Raw genomic sequence first — 23,585 nt, forward strand, 5'->3', positions numbered from 1 at the left:
TTTCTTAAGGCTGCTTTTATACTGATTTATATAAAATATGTTTAGAAAAAAGGCTTTTTACATAAAAATTAGCAGAGAAGCAGAAAAGGTGGGGATTTATTATACTTTGCATATGACTTTTTGTACTTTGATGATGCCATTCATTGCCAATTTCTAGTTTAGGGAAGGGGAAACTAGAAAATGGACTAGTTGAGACTATATTAATTTTATGTCCATCGCAGATTGATTTTAAACTATCTGCAACAAGAAAAGTTACCAAGGGGAAATGGAGAGGGGACATCATTAAGAAGAATGCTATTGCAAACATTCAAATGGCCTTCCGGATTAGAAATTATGAATCTGACTGGCAGAGCTCAAGGGGAAGGAGGCTTATAAAAGGGAATGTCATGCTTTACTACACCAAAAACAGAGGAGGGACAAAGGACAGCCTGTGTACTTGAGTTTCCATTAGCTTGTCCTTTAATGAAGCTAAATGAGCTAAAGCCATGTGTGAAAACAAAAAGGGAAAGTATTATAATCAAATTCCAGTGTACAGACCAACAAGAGTTGAAGCTAATGTTTCCTTAAGAAAAATTCAAATTACTTGAATGTCAGTTTGTAACCAAACAGGACCCTGTGGTGCCTTCCTGGGACATGTCTTCCCCCTTATCCCCTGCTTTAGTCCCCCTCTCTGAAGTACCTAGATAGCAGTATTTGATGCACATTTCCTGGGTTGTTATAGAGATGCGGAAAAGCCCCCACAAAATGAAAGATGTTAACTGCTTGAGGACCATGAGCACACAGCCCCAGGACTACTGGAGTCTAAGGACTGATATTATTAACCCCTGTGATTTCACCCTATTACCTCACCATCAGCCAATAAGAAAACTGTGTATTAGACTTGCTGAAAACTTTTGAGGAGGTCAGGCTTTTTAAGGCATAAGCCACCTATCTCCTTGCACGGCCCTGCAATAAACCTTTCTCTGCTCTGAACTCCGATATTTTGGTCTGTTTGGTCTCACTGTGCATCAGGCACACAAACCTGTACTAACAATTTTTGAGCTGTTAGATTCTATGAACTTCTCAGAATAAAAGAAGAAAAAAGACACTTCTCAGGTTCACTCTTAGAATTCTCTATTGGTACTCTTCTAAGGAAGATGATAAAACTAGAACTTCAACAGAAGTTGATTTCATTATGGTTTAAGGTTGGTTCATGTTAGAAATCTGAATACTGACCTTCTTCAGTAGTACGAACTGTTTTAGATTCACTATCCATTCCTTGGAACTCATTAAAATACGGTCGAACTTTAATTTCGTAAGTCACCCCCTTTTTCAGATTGACTAAGACAGCACTTCTCTCAGTTGGGACTTTGGCATCTAAATTCTGCCACGCTGTTGTAGCCTGCAGGCCTGAAGTCTGACGATACATCACTCGGTAGCCTTGAATAAACTGGGGTTGGCGATCAACCTGCAAGACAAAGCAAAAAGCTTTTGAAACCAAATAGAAGTGTCCGAGCGATGTCATGTCTTTCTAATTCATCACCCTGCTTCCAACATCCTCTTTCAGTTCTGAGTTCACATGATTCCAAGTTGTTACTTCCAAAATGAAGAGTGGAACTACATTATCCCCTGTTTAAAATACTTCATAGTAGTTAAGATACAATTAATTCAAATTCTTTGGATTAGCACAAAGTCCTGTCAATATTTCTAGCTTTGTCATCTGTTTGTCCTTCTACTGTATTCAACAGTTCTCGTTTTTGTGGTTTTATATGTAGTGTGCTATTTAAATCTCCATTATCACCCCTTGTTCATTCACTAACACCTTTACTCACTCAACCATTTTCTGAGTTCCCATTAGAGGTGTCAGTTATTCTGTTAAACTCTGAGGATAAAAATGGAGAATGAAAGGAGAGTCAGTCCCTGGCCTCCTGGTGCATAGAGTTCAGGTAGAAGGTGGAAATTATCTCATGATCACTCAAACAACGGGCAAGTTACATCATATTTGTTTGTTATGATGTTATGAATGAGATGCGCTAGCAGACAAGAAAGCCTAGAGTGGAGAGAAGTTGATTGATCAGGGAGACAGTTTCCCAGAAGAAGAACAAGTGCTGAGATCTGCATGGAAAGTAAGATTTATACGGAGGAAGAAAAGTAGGAACAGCGTATGTAAAATTCCTGTGGCTGGAGGAAGCATATAAAAGAGACTTAGTTGTGGAGCTAGAGCTCCTGTTTTAAAAGCATATGAAAAGTTTATAGTGATTAACAAATATTAAATAAAAGACATTTATTAAGTTAACAACTTCAAGGCCCTCCAATAGTCCCACTGTTAGCACACTTTAACAGCTTTCTTTTTTCTTTCATTCATCTGAGGTACAGAGGATAAAGAGCTGTTTTTAATAAAAATCTGAAAATTTGAACTGGAAAACTAATATCAAAAATCCAAAAAACAAGTTCTTGTTTTATATCTATTGAACACTTTTTATTGGAGTTTTATCACTGTTTCATTTCAGGGAGAAAAGGACTTTCAGCTTTTTCAACATTTGAATGTCCTGCTAATTTTTAGAAATGCTTGACTTAAATATAACTATCACAGTATCTTCTTCAATTAATATTCCAGATACTATAGTTTAATAGCCATATTCTAAGAAGTCTTTAGCTTGACATATTTCATTGTCAAGTAAAATGTAAAATTCAATGGAGATGAGATGGAGTAACCCTATTTTAGGAAGGCTGAGAAAAGAGAGAAAATAAAGAAGGTGATGATGGAAATGGCTATTTCAGTTTTTTAAAAAATGTCTGTATCCAACTGTTAACACATAATAACACAAATGATACTCTTTCATGTAATACCTTCTGGCATTTCTTTATTAGTTGCAGCATTTTAAAATATTTTTTAAGTGAAGACAGAAAATGTACAAATACAGAACCTCAATCAAAATACAGCAAGACAAAGGGCTATGTCTTTGGTATGTAGAATGTCCATGCTAGAAAAATCCATAAAGTTGGATTTGCGTGAGCATGTGTGTTTCTAAGTATAGCTAATTCTGGTTTCACAGATGAGTCTCAACAAGTAAGAATTCCTTCACCCACATGACAGCTTTCTAACTCTTAAAGATTTGTGGAATTAGTACTACACTTGTATGAGGCTATGTCAAAGAAAAGTAAGCTCAGTTCTGATACCAAAGCTCACGATCTTTGAATCCTCATCCATGCTACCAGTTTGTGTTCATACCAAAGTACATATTTATCAAAAAGCAGAAGTTCTCTAGACATTATAAAATAAGGAAACTAAAATGCAAAAAGCTAAATTTATGAGAGACAAAGAGAGATGCCTTTCATCATAACTGTCAATGTTCAAAAAAAATCCCTGAGGCATATGTTAAAACAACATTAAGCTTGCATTTTATAAACTTTTCTGCATTCACTTTAAGGGGATTTATATACTGAAAGAAAGACATAACTCACAATAATAGCTTGTTAATACTGAAAGAAGCAAGCTGTGTTTTTAAGAAGAACATTAAGCAGCTGTTTCCAGATGAAGGGAGTCTGTAAATCAGGGTAAATTGGTTTTATCCATGTTTGGTTTTCATTAATTAAGTGTTTTAGGACTTTATGAAGCTAATGTTTACTGCACAACATTGCTTTGCTCACTTCAGTGTATATTGCCTTCACTGGTGTAATGGCCTACTTAATAGCTAAATACTTCGACTTGATTTTGTGTGGCTGCTATACATACATGCTCTATACTCTTTTCAGAAGGAAAGTTTGTTGTTACAGGTGAAAGCAAAAGTGAAAACGCTGCACATCACCTGTTTAAAAACAGGTGAGATTTTAATGCCTACGTGTTCTACAACACTGATTCTGGTGAACCTTTTGACGAGCGGTCACTTTCAAGTTAAACCATATGCTTGTCACTAGTTTTATTAACATTCTAATTAAAAGAAGGAAGATTTTCTTTTAGAGTCTATTATAAATTGTGATGGGATTGCTAGGTGCCTCAGTGGTAAAGAATCTGCCTGCAATTCAGGAGATGCAGGAGAATGAGGGTTTGATCCCTGGGTCAGGAAGATCCCCTGGAGGAGGAAATGGCAACTCACTCCAGTATTCTCACTCTGTCTCTGGGAAAATCCCACGGACAGAGGAGCCTGGTGGGCCACAGAACGTGGGGTTGCAAAGAGTGAGACATGACTGAGTGCTCACACACACACAAACCATCTCCATAATCAGAGTTTGGCCACAAAACCATGGGTTTACTAAATTGAAAAAAAAAAAAATCGGTATTTTCTGAAATCTGAATAAGAGTATTGTCTTAGGAACACGTGAAGGAGTCTCGATATTCAGGTCATAAGATCTCAATTGAGTGATGGTTTAGCTTTTTAAACGTTCTGAGTCTCAGTTTACTTAATTTACACAAATAATAAAGCACTTTTCAAGTTTTAGAGCTGCACAATGATAGAGCACTGTTATGTAAGGGATATACTAAAAAAGGGAGTCCATTTGTGGCCCTCAAATCTGTACATTCATTAAAAGATTAAACAAAGATATTTAATATCTATCACTTCATTTTTAAAATTCCATTTATACTGAAAATTCAGAGTGAATTTCCTTTGGTGGCTTTAGCCTGCTGAGTAACAGATCTGGGTTTCACTGAGTTCTGAGATTCTAGTTCGCCAAAATACTCTTTCAACTCCAATAGCTGTGACGTTTAAGGGGCAAGCGACCTGTAATTCTTGTCCTTGAATAAAAACAAAACACTCATACACACAAACTAGAATAATGACTTTAAAGTAAGAGATTTATTGCTCCTTTCTTAGTGAAACAGTCATTTTCATCATTTTTACCCACCCTCTTTATAAGAACAGTCATTTTAGAAAGTAGTGTTTGCTAAATTTTGTTGGTTTGAGATTAGACATGTGGGACAGGCAGATAGTTTTTCCAGTCCAAACGTCCTGTGTGTTTGGTAACAGAATCCTGCCAACTATTGACAAACTACATCAGCTGACCCCTAATTGAAATACATGGGCTGGGGAATATATTTCTTTCCTCAAACATCAACATGCCTGAAACTTAAGTACTAACAATGTGATAATTCACAGAACATACACATTTAGCAAGTTGAAAATATGACATGAAATATTTGATTATAATTTCTTTGGTCACAGATGCCCTCTCCAGTCTAACTTTATTTCACTAAATTTACTTCTCAAATACATAACTTACCTTATGTGTAAATACAAATTCATGGAGAATTTGTGATATAGTCAAACACTTTCTTTCTTAAAATGAAAAAAAATAAAATGTATGAAGACAACTGATTTGATCATTCAATGGACAGTTATTGAAAAAGAATTTCATAATAAATGCTCTCCTCTGAGAAAAACAGAAGTGAAAACTTGAACTTTGGACTCAAAACTCAAGCTCATGAGGGAGAGATATGTAGACTAGTAATAACACGTTTCTTGGGATATAAAGATGAATATGTCAAGGTCCCTCTCCTGGAAGAATCCAGACTGCTGACCTACAATTCTGAGCTACTTTGATTGATTCTTTTAAACTCTGTGACTTTTAAAGTGATTAACTTCGTAAACATAATGACTTTGATTCTTTACCCAAATAATCCCCACATTTAGAAGCAGCTTAAAAAAGCAACCCTTTAAAACTCAGAATAAAGCAGAGAAGACTTTTGTCAGGGGAGAATGAGGAAAAATCTGGTGTTAAAAATACAAGCATTTCCTTGGCTTTATTATTGAATAGTTTTGTATTGAGCCAAAGCTACAGAAAGATGGAAGAGATCTTGGCAGATAATACCCTTTCTGTGCCACTGGAAAAATGATGAGGTCATTATGTCCCTTCATGGGAGCAGAAAAATAGAAACCATTGTATGCCAAAACCAAAATAAGTCAATGTGAAATTATATGAAAAATAAAATTAGAAACAATGCAACCTTAAATAATCATGCTGCTGCTAAGTTGCTTTAGTCGTGTCCGACTCTATGCGACCCCATAGACGGCAGCCCACCAGGCTCCCCCGTCCCTGGGATTCTCCAGGCAAGAACACTGGAGTGGGTTGCCATTTCCTTCTCCAATGCAGGAAAGTGAAAAGGGAAAGTGAAGTTGCACAGTCGTGTCTGACTCTTCACGACCCCATGGACTGCAGCCTACCAGGCTCCTCCGTCCATGGGATTTTCCAGGCAAGAGTACTGGAGTGGGGTGCCATTGCCTTCTCCGATAATCATAGCTACTCTTAAAACATACATTTAGTTTTATTTTTTGTTAAAGCACTACCCAGTTTTGTACTCTCAGACCAAACATTAGACTGGTCTAATTTAAGGGGCAACAACATGCCCCGTCCAAGGTCATATGTTGAAATTCCACTATTAAAAGGTATTTCTTCCAACTAAATATTTGTCTACAGTTTCAAGCGAAAAACAAAGAGCAGGTTTACATTAAGGAAGCTCTAATCCCATTTTTACCTATACAAAGATGTAGGATCCTGGAAACACTGTTCAACCTGCCTCCATTGGTTTCCTTTTACAATCTACTGTTGTTATACTTTTTAGTTGCTAAGTCGTGTCCGACTCTCTGCAACTCCATGGACTGTAGTTCGCCAGGCTCCTCTGTCCATTGGATTTCCCAGGCAAGAATACTGGAGTGGATTGCCATTTCCTTCTCCAGGGGATCTGCCCGACCCAGGGATCAAAGCTGCATCTCCTGCATTGGCAGGTGGATTCTTTACCACTGAGTCACTGGGGTTACCCCTTAAAAATAGAATTGGACTGCTGCTGCTGCTGCTGCTGCTAAGTTGCTCAGTCGTGTCCAACTCTGTGCAACCCCATGGATGGCAGCCCACCAGGCTCCCCCATTCCTGGGATTATCCAGGCAACAACACTGGAGCGGGTTGCCATTTCCTTCTCCAATGCATGAAAGTGAAAAGTGAAAGTGAGATCGCTCAGTCGTTTCCGACTCTTAGAGACCCCATGGACTGCAGCCCACCAGGCTCCCCCATCCCTGGGATTCTCCAGGCAACAACACTGGAGTGGGTTCCCATTTCCCTCTCCAATGCATGAAAGTGAAAAGTGAAAGTGAGGTCGCTCAGTCGTTTCTGACTCTTAGAGACCCCATGGACTGCAGCCCACCAGGCTCCTCCATCCATGGGATTTTCCAGGCAAGAGGACTGGAGTGGGGTGCCATTGCCTTCTCTGAGAATTGGAATAAAGAGCCTTAAATGTTAATTCAGTTTCTTTTGTTCTAATACGATAATGCCTCCATATTTCCCCATATAGATGTAGAAAAGTGATAATGCTGTTTCTGATGCCTGAGGACAGAGTTAATTACTTCTTCTTTGATGGAAGCCTCTGTTTATAAAATTTATATATATATATATATATCAGTTATGGCTCTTATCCCTATGTACCATCATTAAGAAGTTCTATGTTTTTCTCAAGTAGATTTGTGTTTTCCAACACAAATATAGTGTTATATAGTGTTTTCCAACATTTACTCTAAACTTGGTCCTCAAAAAATGCTTACTGAACTGTGTTTACTCAATAGATTTATTATTAAGAAGACCCTGGGATAACTCTCTTCATTGTGTTTTATAATTCAAACATTATTGATTAAGAACTGATGAAAAATAACCAGTTTTCCACTCTCAGCTTCTTTTATTGAGGAAATTGATGGAAATAGGTGAAATAAGTTATTAACCTAAATAAATCTGCATTCGAAGCAGGTAACATCCTTTTTTTAAAAGTTACTCTTCTACTACCACTAAAACAATACCACCACCAACAAAAACATTAACAGAGACATAATCATAAATATTTTCTAATTAATATAATTCTTTCTAATCAACTATAATTGATACAATTCTAATATTATAATTAAAACAAAAATTTTCTAGATATCCCTAGGTCAAATGACCATTACTTACACAACATACAAGATCTGTTAACAAACAGGGGACTATGAAAAGCTCGTTTATCCTCCTTATGAAATTTTAGAGGCTATAATAAAGAGATCTTGAGCATGAATGAAAAGTTGACACTAAGTGTATCAGGCAGAAGAAAGCACATTATCTGTTTCTTCACAAAACACAGACACACAGACACAAATACACATACAAAGGTTAATAATCTCTAATATCAATAATATGGATATTTTTATGCTAGCTATTGTTTTCATTGCAGTGACTACCATGTGATGAAAACATTTTTCATTCTGAATTAATAGCGGGTAGGTTGATACTCGATAAGGCATGGAATTATTTTATTATATAAAAATTATAATAAAGCATATATTAAAATAACAATCTATTTATTAAGACCCATCAATTTTTACTATAATTATTAATTAATTATAAATAAATTAATTACTATGTGAAATTATATACCTTTTTGGTACTGCTGGATAATATTCAGCTATAAGAATTTAAAGATAATTGATTTAAATTTAGAAGAAAAGTTCAAAATTAAATTTTTTTGTGCTTCAAGTAACATCATTAAGAAAGCAAAAAACATCACACAGATTGGGAGAAAATATTTACAAATCATACATCTGATAAAGCATCTGCACACAACATGTACAGAACTCTTGTAAGACTATATACTAAGAAGACAACTCAGTTTCAAAATGGGCAAAGAATTTGAACAGACATTTTTCTAAAGAAGATATACAAATGCTCAATATGCACATGAAAGATTCAAAACAGTCATTAAAGAAATGTAAATTAAAATCACAGTAATATACCACGCATACTCACTAGAATGGCTATAATCAAAAAGCCAGGATAACAAGGGTTGTTGAAGATGTGAGAGAAACTAGAATCTTCTAACATTGCTGTAGGAGCATAAAATTGTGTAACCTCTCTGAAAAACATTTTGGCAATTCACCCAAACATTAAGAGTTTAATTCAACAATTCAGAAGTATACATCAAGAGAAATTAAAATATATGTCGATGTAGACACAAGTGTTCATGACACCATTATTCATAATGGCCAAAAGTGGAAAGAACTCAAAGACGAATTAGCTGATAAACGGCTAAACAGATGTATGTGACGCATCTATACCATGGAATTCTACTCTGAATAAAAAGAAACAAAGTACTGATGCATACTACCACTTGGATGAACCTCAAAAGCACCACGCCGAGTGAAAAGAGCCAGACACAAAAGGTCACATATTGCATGATTTCATTCACATGAAGGCAAGAGGCACATTCATACAGAGCAGATTAGTGGTTGCAAAGGGCTAAAGTCAGGGGAATGAAAGAGTGGCTGCTCAACAGCCCAGGGTTTTACTTTGGGATGAGGAAATATTCTAAAACCAGATTCTGGTGGTGATTGCATAACTCCGCAAAGATACCAAGAAATATTGAGTTGTATACTTTAACTCTGGTGTGCTAATACATCTCAATAAGGCCATGTAAACATTCAGGAGACAAAACATATTATTTATATTGTGATCTATTTTCATTCTGTTTATACTTTTGCCTATTGAATTTTTTTTTTCTTTTTTGCCTTTGATTTACCTTGACTTTAAATGGTGAGGGTTTTGATTTTTGGTTTGTTTGCTTTTTTCTTTTCTGGTTTGTTTTCTCAAAGGAGTAAAAGAGACTACCATTAGGATAGCCTTTAAAAACTTACCGTCCATGTGACCTGAACAGTGGTGGGAGTCAGTACGACTGGAGTATGAAGACGGACAAGGACATCTCCGAGTTCTTTCTGGACTTGCCTGTGGTCCACTCCTTGTGCTGGTGGGCTGATATCTATAGGGATAAACAGTTCCAGTCCTTAAAAATTCACAGGGCAATTCCAGTACATATTATATAAGCCAATATTATGCCATTAGAAATAATTACAGGGGGAAAATTAAAAATCCTTTGTGACAACATTAAAGAATATTTATATACATAGTACCACTTTAGGATATAAAGTGAGATTTATCTTCACTAAAATAATATTAATAAAAGTGTTAGTGACCCCTTATCCCCATTCAGTACACTGCTGTGAAAGATCTATTATTTTCTTACTAAAGGATAAAGTGTGGGCTGTACGATTTCTTTAGAAACATCAGTTTAATACAGATGTTGAGACATTGAAGGACTTCCACAAGTAGTTACCGGGGCCAGATCTGAAAACTGCTGTTTAGGAATTTGTTCAATCCCTTTTCCCAATTAGCAGGTTGTGTGTTGCTATTTCTGAACCTATTTCAGTCTGGGAAAGTGGAAGAGAAAGGAAGCAGGGGGCCTAGGAGTGAATTATGTGACTGTGTGTGTGTGTGTGTGGGCACTCAGTTGTATCTGACTCTTTGCGACCCCATGGACTGCAGCCTGCCACTAAAGGTAAATAAAATGAGGGAAAGAAGGGGATGAATCCTTCCAAATTCACACAAAAAAATTCTGATGACCAATTTAACACACTGATACAATGTTCTGTGTAAAATTCTGAATAGTACTCCAATACTTGACAAAAATAAGGCTGCTGATTTTTTGTAGTGAGTGTTTGGGTGAGAAGAATTGCAATGTTTAGAATGATATACTCTCAGCCATAATCTGTTCTGATCATGTATTCACCATTTACCTAAACACTGTTCTATTTCCCATCCAACAGTTTATACCCTTTGTGTCCATTAAAGAAAAAAATAAGATAAATTATAGATGTCCAAGTCCATCAAACTGACATCAAACACTGAATTTCATAGAGATTCAAGTGGTACACTGCAATGGTAAGATGATTTTTTTCTGTAATCACCTTACTTAAGGAAGGAAGTACAATTTAAAATGATTTAATTTCTTAATCTTGCCTTCTCCTAATTTCTCAGGCCACGAAGCATTACTCTTGCAAATATATTTTTAAGTGCCTATCTCAAAAATAATTTAAACTGGGTGCACTAACTTTGGAGAAAGCAATGGCACCCCACTCCAGTACTCTTGCCTGGAAAATCCCATGGATGGAGGAGCCTGGTAGGCTGCAGTCCATGGGGTCGCTAAGAGTCAGATACAACTGCGTGACTTCACTTTCACTTTTCACTTTCATGCATTGGAGAAGGAAATAGCAACCCACTCCAGTGTTCTTGCCTGGAGAATCCCAGGGACGGGGGAACCTGGTGGGCTACCGTCTATGGGGTCGCACAGAGTCAGACACGACTGAAGTGACTTAGCAGCAGCAGCACTAACTTAAATTGGAGGGCTTCCCTGGTGGCTCAGTGGAAAAGAATATCCCTGCCAGTGCAGAAATTAGGAATTTGATCTTTGGGTCAGCAAGATCTCCTGGAGAGGGAAATGACAACCCATTCCAGTAATCTTGCCTGAGAAATCCCATGGACAGAGGAGCCTGGAAGTCTACAATCCATGGGGTCGCAAAAGAGCTGGACGTGACTGAGTGACTAAACAAGAACAACCATTGGACACTACATCTTGGTAATTTTTCTCCAGCTCCACCTCTTGTTCATCTTTAATATAACTTTAATATAAACAGCAGAGGGAGTTTTAGACAACATACACAATATATGTACCAATATATCAATATACCTATATATTATTAATATCATGTGAATGCTACTCGTCTTTGCTAATATACCTATGGTTTACTGTGATATTGATGGTACAAGCATTTGCTGCCTTACTGAAATAAGAAATTTGGAAATTCTACAGCATTAGTATCTTCAAAAAATAAGAGCTCACACCACAAAATGTTCTTTGCAAAGAAGTGCTTGGCAGAATGCAAAGTTGCTTGAAAGTGTGGTGTCAAAAATGATCCTGACATTCAGACACAAAACAGGAGTTTTTCTATTAAATATCTGTTATGGGAGCATAAGTCTTTTGCTCTATATGGTCTCTCGACTGGAACAAGCCAGATCACAAACAACTTTTCATTAATCTTTGTTGACCTTTTCGCAGAGAAGTTATTTTATGAGTCAAGATTTAGCGACTGGCACTGTTATTGAATGATCAAGAACGGCCGCCAGATTTAATCACACCAAAAGTCTTCCCCATTCTGTGATCTCCCCACTTTCCATTGCAGTTATGCACAAAACCTATTTCTATCTACACAAGTAAAAAAATTATCTGAGTACTGCAATTTCTTGACTTAAAAACCATACACCTCTTTTTTTTTTTTTAAAGTTCAATAATTAAATTTACTCATGAAATTCATACACATTAAAAGCCAGTGGATTCAGGCAAGGTAAAATAGAACCAGTTTCAGGGCTTCAAATTCCTTGTTGTACTTTTTCTTTCTCTCGAGACAGGTTCTTTACCTACAGGCCCTTTATCATCACGGAAAATTAATCACGTTACTTCTTACAGAACAATGGCAAAGTGGCACCCCCTCCTCCCATGACTGTCATCATGTCAGCAATGTTGCAAAATCACGTGGTGACTTTATTTGACTTGATTCCTTTAAGGCGCCCTTCTCTGTTATAATAGCATGCTAGTTACATCACCAAGCTACACTGTAATTATAATAATATTTTATGGCTGTATGGTGCTTTTTATAGCATAAAAATACTACTTTGAATTATATCTTGTTCAAAACCTTTTACAAATAAGAAATAATTAACCCTTTCTCAAGAACCCTGTGGGAAGTAAGTCGTAACAAATAATAAAGCCACCATTTCCATTTTATTAATTCCTTTCATCTACTAGTAACAAGGGAGATTCAACATCCCATATTAACCCCTAGACTCCAGCAATTTCTCAGTGTGAAGAGATAGGCTACTAAAGATGAGATGGGGAATCTTCCATTTTGATCTTATAAAATATATATTTTTTTATTCATAAAAAGCATCACATACCTCAGGAAGAAAGCCTGATTTACAGCTTCCTGAAACAAATTATTGCTTTAAACATCTGGTTTAATACCATTTACTGTAAAGATGCTTGTCAGACTTGAGCACGAACATTCCTGGAGGGCACTTTAACAGACTGCTGGGCGCCACCCCCAGAGCTTCAGAGTCAGGGCCTGAGAATTTTTTCTAAGGTAGCCCCAGGTGATGAGATGCTGCTTTTAGGAAGCACACCTTGAGACCCACTTTGCAATCAAAACACAATTCTTGAACCACAGGAAGCAATTTTGATATCCTTAACAGGGCATCTTACCCATTAACATTCACTTTTCATTATGGCAGAATTAATTTCAAAGAAGGAGAAACATTTTCCCTTCCTTTGAAATATGGAAAAATCTTATGTGCACGTGTGCTCAGAGTGTCGGACTCTTCATGACCCCATGGACTGAAGCCCACCAGGCTCCTCAGTCCAGGGGATTTCCCAGGCAAGAACACTGGAGTGTGCTGCCATGACCTTCTCCAAGGGATCTTCTCAACCCATGGATTAAACCCAGATTATCTTCACTGACACGTGGATTCATTACCACTGACTCACCAGGGAAGCCCATAAATTATATATCTTTAAATTTCTATTATATAATTAAAATGATGACCAATAAGTTTTGTTGTTGTTTAGTCACTAAGTCATGTCTGACTCTTTTGCCACCCCATAGACTGTAGCCTGCCAGGATCCTCTGTCCATGGGATTTCCAAGGCAAGAATATTGGAGTTGGTTACCATTCCTCCTCCAGGGGATTCTGCTGACCCAGGGATCGAACTCACATCTCCTGCACTGGCAGGTGGATTCTTTACCATTGAGCTACCTGGGAAACCCCTGAAGTCCTACAGTTAAGCCCTGCCTTAAATTACTATGTAATTGTACCAAATTATTGTGTTTGATTTTTACTAAATAAACCCTGACAGCTGCAGAAAGAAGCTATACTCACTAAAGGTGAACAACAGAGAAGCTTTCTCTTCTTTCACTGGACCAGGTCTAGTGAAGCATTTTAATATGCAATGCAGATGCATTTATCAGTGGTCCTGCAATCCCTTTGTCCTTAATGACATGTTTAATGCCTCTTTTAGAACCAGTCACGTTTACAGTTACTGAAATTACCTTGGGTGCGCACAGGATCTGACATAGCACTCGGGTCACTGAGACCTTGGGGGTTGATTGCTCTGACCATGAATAAATAGATTGTATTGGGCCGTAGTCCTCTCACTGTATAGAGGGTGGTCTTTATGTGGTTTGCCACTGTCTGCCAGCTATTGCTCACCGATTGGCTGAAATGGGAACAGAAATTTCATTTAAAGAACAGTCGTGAGGGTCTTGGAAATGGAGTTGGATATCAATGACAAAGGTTAATGGCTGAAAATTAAACACACACACACACAACGCTTGAAGTGTTCAGCCCAATAAATGAAACATTTGGATGATTTCAGTTTATTCCACAACAAAGCCGAGCCCACCTAACGGAAGTGCCATGCACAACAAAATTAAACTCAGCCCAGGAGATGTGATAGCCCTTTGCTAAAGCACAGCAGCCCACTAAATGAATACCTGTAAAAGGAACAGAGGCCAAGATCACAACATCAAGTTTATACAATAAATATGGTCCTCGTAATGTATATATATACCTTGAAAAGAATTAACCTGCAGAAAGAATAAATGGACTACAGAGTAAATTATGCCAATACATTTTCCTGTTACAAGTTGTGTTTTCTTTTGCATCAATTCCACATGCAATATTATAATAGAGCCTTCTAAAACTACATATCTGTAAAAGAAGAAAGGAAGCATGTAATGAATATTTTCCCTTGGTCACATTTTTAATAAAATTGTACATTACACAGAATTGTGATTTCACATCTCAGAATAGTGAAATATCTCTGACTCTGTGTGTGGACCCCTTAACAGATAGGATGCCCTTTCAAAGCCCTTTGTCTAAGCTCACATGCTACTTTTGCTTAGAATGAGGAGAAAATGTGATTTTTCAGGGCTGTCTGATTTTCAGAAGTCCTTATACATCAAAGCATGAAAATTACAGAGAAACACTGTTGTGAAATTTGAAAACTAGATACTGATCATTAACTTTAATAAATCAGGGAAATCTAAAATGAAAGTGATGATTTGCCCTTATGCTTAAAAAGGAGAGGCGCTATCTCTATATTTATAATGGCAAATAGAAGCGGTTTGAAACTGAATATGAAGCTACATTTTCTCATTAGTATAACTATTTTTTTCAAATTCTCATAAGACAGTTTTATACCAGTATTGGCTAATTTATAGTCTATATCCCTAAGGTGAGGGAAATTATTCCTAATAATGATTGGACCTAATGTTTCCTTTCAGCCATCAGAAGTGCTTGTAATCAATCTCTTAATTATACTTTTTAATTTTCTCTTAGGCATAGCCATAACATGTAGTCAAATATATAGCATAAAACACTGGAATTATTTCAAATTCTTCTCTAATTATTAGGAAGTAAAGTTCCAAGTTTCCATGCCTCAAGTTGGGTAACTTAAAAAGTGCTTGTGCCTAATTAAATTATGTCCTGCTTAGTTCTAAAGCCAAAATTCTCATCTTAAATCCCTACAATGGTCAGGCAAAAGAAAAGAGCTAATGATGATGTCATAACTTTGCTAATGATGATGTCATAACTAGATGCCTATATGCACAGGCAATGATGATGCATATTTAATGTTATAATTAAGGTATGAATGAAAAATAAACCCAAAGTCTATTCTTGAATAAAGTCAAATACCAAAGATAAATTCTTAAAATGCACTGGTTAAACATGTCCTTAGAATAAAACAGCAGGATAGCTCACTTGAGATTTTAGGATATAGAAGCTAAAGCAAAAACCCAATGGAGAAAAAAGAAACTGTCTCATACCTGAAAGCCTCAATGATATATGCACTTGCTGGAAGGATTCCAGGGGTACCTGGTTGCCAGGACAAGGTGACACTGTTCTTAGTAACATCAGTGACCTGTGGTTTGGAAGGTGGTCCAGGTAGGTCATTTAAATCATAACTTTTACTGATTGTTGCTCCAGATTCTATAGAGGAGAAACAGAAAAAAATTCATTTCTGGTTGCATAAGTTGACAATGATGCTTAAAAGACAGAAAATAACCTATTAAAGAATTTGAATAGACAGTGAGCAATTCATCGTCATGAATCAAAAGTATAAAAGTAAATATTTGTTTTTTCCCCTAAATATCAGAAAATATTTACTTTCACACATGATCACCTGAACTGCTTGTTCTTTTGTCAGAGAAAATAGTAAGATTATCAAGGACAAATGTATCAAATTTCATATATGCAATGCTATGTGCCAAGCAGGGTAGAAATGAAAAAGTGACATAAAGCTTAGTTTTTACAGTCAATAAATTTAAAATCTTGCTCTCTCTTTAACTTGTTATCTGATAATGAGCTAATCACTAAAACTGGCTCAAGATTTCTTCTATTAAAATAATTCACAAAGAATTCACCTGTCACATCCAGCACAGCACTCCAGGAAGTCTCCCCACTTGAACTTGTAGCCACACAAGTGTAAGTGCCAGTATCAGAAATCTAGTGTGCATAGAAGGGAGAGAATAAAACTGTTTTAATTGATTTGTAGAATGATTACTCAGTCTCAACAAGGCACTATTTGACTTCTAAAATATATCATTTGGTTGTTGGAATTATACACTAGAGTCAATCATACATACACATGAAATATTAAAATAAGCTCATAACAGTGGTTCAAAGATTCTTATTATATTTCTACAACTAAATGTTGTCTGTAAACTTTAATAGTTTTCTATTTTCCTCCATGGCAATCTTCTTATCTGTTAACTCCATTTTATGTTGGGGCTTCACTGTATCAGAGTTAGATATGGATAACTCAGGAGAGAATTTTTCAGAATCCTATAAACATTCAGGCTTTCCTGGTAGCTCACACAGTAAAGAATCTGGCTGCAATGTCAGTAGTGTAAAGCTGTCCTCGTTGTCATCAATAAACTCTATTTCACATGATAAAATACACCCAGAAGTAAATAAGCACTTAGATAACATGGAGGTGGGGGGCAACACTTCTTCTTTTTTTTTTTAAAGATATGGAAAAAAGTGAAAAGGGGAAAAAAAACTTTTTTTTTTTACTGGAAAACTGAATCTTTCCTTTTAAAGAGTGCAGTACTCACATTAAAGTTTTAACAGTGTAACAGTGAAGAAATAAAGTTGCATCATTAAAATCAAATAAATGATATCTATAGAACGATTGCAATACCCAGCTGAAAGGCTCACAGAACTTATCTAATACATAACACTTTTAAAAGTATACTTAAAACCTTCATTCACTGATTACTTATGTTCAGTTCAGTCACTCAGTTGTGTCCCGCTCTTCATGACCCCCATGGATCACAGCAAGCCAGGCTTCCTTGTCCATCACCAACTCCCAGAGTCTACTCAAACTCATCTCCAATGAGTTGGTGATGCCACCCAACCATCTCATCTTCTGTCGTCCCCTTTTCTTCCTGCCTTCAATCTTTCCCAGCATCAGGATCTTTTTAAATGAGTCAGCTCTTCACATCAAGTGGCCAAAGTATTGGAGTTTCAGCTTCAACATCAGTCCTTCCATGAACACCCAGGACTGATCTCCTTTAGGATGGACTGGTTGGATCTCCTTGCAGTCAAAGGGACTCTCAAGAGCCTTCTCCAACACCACAGTTCAAAAGCATCAATTCTTCGGCACTCAGCTTTCTTTATAGTCCAATTCTCACATCCATACATGACTACTGGAAAAACCATAGCCTTGACTAGATGGACTTTTGTTGGCAAAATAATATCTCTGTTTTTTAATATGCTGTCTGGGTTCGTCATAACTTTCCTTGCAAGGAGTAAACATCTTTTAATTTCATGGCTGCAGTCACTATCTCCAGTGATTTTGGAGCCCACAAAAATAAAGTCAGCCACCGTTTCCCCATCTATTTGCTTATTTTAGGTAGTTAGAATAGGGAAAAGGAGACCAGAATGGTGGTGGCTAAAAGACAAGGAAGGGAAAAGCCCAAAAATAGAACAAAGGAAGGTCCGAGGACCAGAGTGAGGATCTCAGGTAAAACAAACAGCACCCCTGTCTAGCCCAATTTTCATAAGGCAGGCCTGGGGGGGAGTAGAAAAAAAAAAAACAGATAAAAAGTGCAGCCGAAGGGCCGGGGTGCTCTCGCTCTCTTCTCTTTGCATCTTTTGGGTTGGCATGCCGTCACGCCTTGAGGATGTATTTTCCTTTATTTTCTAAATAAAACCGAGCTGTAACACGGAGCTGCAACACTGATCTGTTGAAGAGCCGTAACACTGATCTGTCCAAGAGCTGAGGCACAGTCTATCCGAGAGCTGTGACATGCCAAGGGCTATAAAGTCCGTCGCTTCAAATTTTTGTTGTGACAAGACAGAACTGAGAAAATTATACACTCCCCTGACACTTAAAACATTTTTGTTATTCATTGACTAGTGGTAAAAAGATTTGAGGAATAGTTGATAATATAATCAAGAGTTCTCTTTTATAAATGTTAAAGGCTGAAGATTCTGTGATTATATCTTGACAAAAACTGCAACATCATAAGATGTAAATTAAAAGCCCTCCCTGTGGTGGAGCCCCATGGGCTGACATTACAAACACAATTCATTCACAATAGTTTAGGCGTGAAGGAAAACTGAGACTGGGAAGAGAAACGGATGATCAAAGTAAGGCAAAGCAGAAGATATAGAAGTAAAATTTCATGATGAACATGAGTCTACTTGTTGATAAAATACAAGTTCATGGAATATAGTATCTGCTGGGTTCAAAATGTAAGTGATGACTCAACCTTCCACAATTGATTCTTGGGTAAATCATTAGTGCCTAGATGTTACTGTGGTTCCACCATTTTAATTGATTTTAAATGTCATTGTGTATTTTAACTTAAGTTTCAAATTGCTCTGGCATGTCATTCTTTGCTATAATATCTCCGTACAATTGTCTTCTATTATGCCGATGAATGATGGGGGATAGCCATTATAGAAAAAGCCATTTTTTCAAATGTGGCTATGCACGCATTATAGTCATTAGAAATCTTTGCATTTAAGAAGTATCACTCACAAACTAAATATAATGAGTCGAGGTTGGATTTTAATGGGATGTTCATTTGAATACGGTCTGTGAAAGAGTAAAGAATTTGCATTTTATTATAGCAGTTGAACTAAAATGTAGCACTTGTTATTATGTGCAAATGCTAAAAGAAGAATAGGTAGGTAATGCTTCTTAACTGCATCTCCTTGTCATTATGTGGAGATACGAGTTTGACATTAGCTGTGGTAGGTAGGTTTTAATGAGTATTAGAATATTCTAGTTCTCAAAAGAAACAGATTCAGTTACCAATTAGCTGGACCATAAGTATACAGTGTTCATCACACAATTTTTCCCCCTTTGCATTAAGTCCTGAAAAAGAAAGTGAGACACAAAGAAATATGACCTACAGAAACCTTTTGACTGTTTTAGTGAAGTACTGTAAAACATTTTACTTCCCGTTAAAGACAGTCATCTTACAGAAAAATAACATTTTCATTATGAAATTTTATCAGAAGTGATATGAAAATCCTAAATATCATTAGTAAAGCTCAGTCTTATTTCACCATCATCAATAACACATTCATTTTTATTCCTTAACTTTAAGTAATATATTTTCTGGTCATGAGTGCTTTGCATCTTTCCTATCCTTCTCCTTTTATTTTTAACCAAGTGTTTTAAAAAAGAGACAATGTGCTGGTACTCTCACCTACTTTTCTCCTTGTGTAGTTGGCTGAAGACAAGCCCCCAGACGTAGGCATCTATGAAAGACTACTTAGGAGCCTGACAGAAGGCTCAAAGTTTCTTTGACATCATCAAGCACCCACCTTTAATTACTACTTTTAAGCATGACTGAGGGTCTTGACTGTTCAAATACACCCTTTAATACAGTGGAAATGCATTATCATCTGTGGCCCCAAAAATTCTGCCTTTGGCTCAAAGAAAGTGGTTAAATTGTTTACTCAAGGAAAGTTGGCATTAATTTTTAAATGACTCCCATTTTATCGAAGGAAGGTTTACAATTAGTTTATAATAAACAAAGGTGAAAAACCTATATAATTTTTTTTCAAATAAAACTTGACAGGATTTTGTCTACCTAGAGCAATGCCTGTCTCAAAATTAAAATAAAAATTATACACATTCACTTTAATAACAAGTTAAAGACTTGTGTCCGTGCATCTGCACATTAAAAAACAGTTATTCTTCCTTTTTGTTAGGTATCTGTATTTGACACATCTGATAAACATGTGATTTCAAATACTTCACATTGTAAAAAATATTGCCTATGGTGATCATTTGATAATACATGTAGTAACTATTTTACCTTATTCCTCTGGCTTCTGAATGGGAAAATTCAACACCATTTTGTTTGTTTCTTTTTTAATCACCTTGGTTCCCAATTTATACCTAGATACCAGATTCTACCAACTGTTTTTTCACTGAATCATTTTCGATCAATTTTTCTTCATGTACTATCACATCAACCACCCTAAGTCAGGCCCTCATTCCCAGTCTTATGACGATTCTGACATAGCCTTGAGCTTTAGCACAGTACTTGCTATATGGAAGGGAGGCTTTCTATATTTGGTTGAATGAATTGAATATACTTGCATAGGGCAGGTGGTCCCCATGACAACATCCTTCTGGTATTGACTCACCTCAAATGTGTAAGGGACCTATTGACTTACTCCTGGCCAACAGAATACAGCATGGGTGACAAGATGTCACATTTGTGACTGTTATATAGAGTAGTAATCCTGTTTGCTAAAAGACTGTCTTCCTTGTTGATTTTGAGGAAGCAACTATTGGGGATATCCACATGGTAAGGAACCACAAGCAACCTTCAGTCAACAAGAAGCAAGAAGCTGAGGTCACCAGTTCGAAAGCCATTAGGAAGTGAATGCTAAGAACCATTTTGTCTGAAAGCAAACCAACCCGCAGTCAATTTTCAGACGAGACTACAAACCTGACAAAAGCTTTCCGAGACCCTAGGGTAGAAGGCCTTGATAAATCATGCCCAGGTTCCTAACTAACAGAAGCTATAAGTCATAAACATGCATTGCTTCAAGCCTCTAGGCATTTGCTAATACTGTTACACATAGTAGATAGCTAATACAATATTCAGAAATAAACTTTATTTTGAGTAGCTCCGAAAACAAGTCTAATTTGGTAAGTTGGCAGGAACGATCATTGTCTATCATTTTCCACCAAAAGATCAGCAATGGCTTGCTGCTATCCACAGATTTAAATCTAAACTGCACGGCAACTTTGCCTAAACTATAAGATTTTTTATGAACTAGCCAAACCTGCTTCCTGTGTCCTCACCAGTCTCATCTCTTTCTTATTCTCCGCATAAAGTATTTGCCTGAACTGCTTTATCCTCATTTCCTTAGAAATTCCCTTGTTCATGAGAGTAGAACAGACACATCTGTCCCTTTCAAATTATTTTATTTTTTTCAAACTATTTTAAATATACCATTACTATCATTAACTTTATGTGCTTAACCTTTTTAGTTTCATTGATCACATACATATGGGGTTGAATGAAGAATAGAAAGTTTTTAGGTCTGTTATGAACTTATGATTAATGTAAGGACAATGCACTTCCTTCTAATTTCATTTAGAACTTCCCTCTGATTTCAGTTTGTCATTTGTAAAATAAGAAATAACATGGTCTATAATCAAATGTACAGCGATGATACAGGCATGTAAGATTTAATTTCCCAATGGAGTGATTCCCTAGGAATATACATACTTATGTTGAGAGGAAGATCCAAATACAAACTCAACATTACTTACCCTTAAGTTCTTAATCTGTAAGGTTCCTTGTTCTTGTATAGTTGCTCTCGGATCTCTACCCAGAAAAGTAAATCCCTCCTTTAACCAGCTAATTACAGGAAGAGGGTCACCAGTAGCTTTACATTTCAGTAATGCTGTGCCATCTACTGCTAACGTCTGGTTGGCTGGGCCTTGTAGAATTATAGGTGGAGGTCTATCTGTCAAAACTAAAACACAAAGACATTTTCAGAATATTTTAACTTTTATGAAATTTAGAAATTTTTATATCATCACTAGTCATAGCAAAAGTAAGCTTAAAGCCCCAAAGTCATACATATTACTTATACTTTTTTCTGTATATTCTATACCCAGTATAAATTTATCATCTAAACATACTACACATATATCTGTACATATTTTACCGAAGTCATATTATTATTTACTATTTACTCTGACTTACCTGTAACTAAGATGATGATAAGATGAGCTCTGACATCTTAGAAATGTTTAGTATTATTGAAAGAGTTAATCATATTAAAATGAAAATGAAAATGTGGAGAGCTTATGACAATCATTCATAAAATGGCCAATTTACCTTCATAGTACCAGTTACGTTTTATTTATATAGATATAATATTTTTCATGATAATACATTAGACTATAAATACTTTATTTCCAAAACTGCTTCATTGCTCTAAATTATGGTAATATAATTTGGGTGATATAATTTAATTAGTTTGCACAATTCAGCAAAAAAATAATCTAGTTAAGAATATATATATGACAAGACAAAAATAGGACTTTCATGAAAAATTTGCATTTACATATATATCAATTCCTGTATTCAAGTAAATTTTCCATAATTTCATGAACTTAGGTCACTGTGCTTTTTAAATCAAATGTTGATTTGTTAGCAGTATCATCAGGACCTTTAGAAGTATTATATAATGATTTAGGAAGCATATCAAAATCTACAGTAATATTTAAATGTGTGATGAAAATATGGAATCAATTAGAGGCAAGTTTTTATCTACAACTCATTAGAAAACCATGGCATATTGAAATTTATATCCAGGTCCAAGGAAAGATTTCTGAAGAGAAAGTTTTATAAACTTTGCATAGGTTTTGCTTAATTATATATATTTGCTCTTTATTATATTTTTATTATATGTATATAATATTTAAATACATACATAACTTTCACAGAAAGAAAAAATAGTGAATTTGAATTACTGTTAAGCAACTGTGAAGAGTGTCTTTTCTCAAAAAAGTCATCTTGTATTATAATGTACATAATCAAAAAAAGTAATTTTGCTTATTAATGCTCTAATTTCCTTTGTCTACCAGCTTCTACAAATACAAGTTTATATGTTTGTTTATTTTTCAGTCTAGATGCATTTTTATTGCTAGACTTTACAGTTTTAGGGAAAAATATTAAAATAGCCCTTCCAGAGCCTACCATGAGAAAGCCAACCAATTTTGATTTAAAAAAGAGGTTATGATATATGTGTCCTGGCATGTTAAAACAGAGTGGACTTAAAGTCAACCTACACCTACTACATCCAAATATGTATTAAAATGTGTGTATATATAGAAAATCTTGTAAAAACCTAAGGAAAACAGTATTCTCTGTGTAGTCGTCACAAATAAAAATTAGAACTGTTTAGTTCACTGATTTTCTTGTTCAAATTTTTCATTTCAGAAGTAAATTAAATGAGAGCGAGCATGAAAGTGTAATATTATACCAATTCTGACATATCTGGCAATAATTGTGCAAATAGTTATTCAAGTAGAAAGCTTCATGGAATTTATTTTATTTATAAGTCAAAAATGGAAGGCTAATTCTCTAAACATTATGATTTTTAAAATTCAGTGAGATAAATGGGTCAGTATTAATAGAAATTAAGCTATTTATTAAA

At 35.9% G+C, this 23,585-nt stretch overlaps 1 protein-coding gene across 21 annotated transcripts in view; it reads right to left on the reverse strand.

Moving 5' to 3' along the window:
• ROBO2 (roundabout guidance receptor 2) overlaps nt 1-23,585 on the reverse strand; it is a 663,047-nt gene that overhangs the window by 89,305 nt on the left and 550,157 nt on the right. For 20 of the 21 annotated variants that reach the window (XM_086411444.1, XM_086411574.1, XM_086411573.1 and 17 more), the window contains 6 exons: nt 21,688-21,893; nt 16,295-16,376; nt 15,698-15,860; nt 13,919-14,085; nt 9,621-9,742; nt 1,216-1,447 (listed from right to left, as the gene is read on the reverse strand). In XM_086411444.1, the coding sequence (XP_086267570.1) occupies nt 1,216-1,447; nt 9,621-9,742; nt 13,919-14,085; nt 15,698-15,860; nt 16,295-16,376; nt 21,688-21,893 (972 nt within the window). Of the gene's footprint in view, nt 1-1,215; nt 1,448-8,736; nt 8,869-9,620; nt 9,743-13,918; nt 14,086-15,697; nt 15,861-16,294; nt 16,377-21,687; nt 21,894-23,585 lie in introns of those variants that run through there. The other variant, XM_086411596.1, reaches the window with a different exon arrangement.

The sequence above is a fragment of the Bos grunniens genome, chromosome 1, assembly GCF_055505025.1.
Source record: "Bos grunniens cultivar Pamir isolate PY7600 chromosome 1, Bosgru_T2T1.0, whole genome shotgun sequence".
Taxonomy (NCBI): domain Eukaryota; kingdom Metazoa; phylum Chordata; class Mammalia; order Artiodactyla; family Bovidae; genus Bos; species Bos grunniens.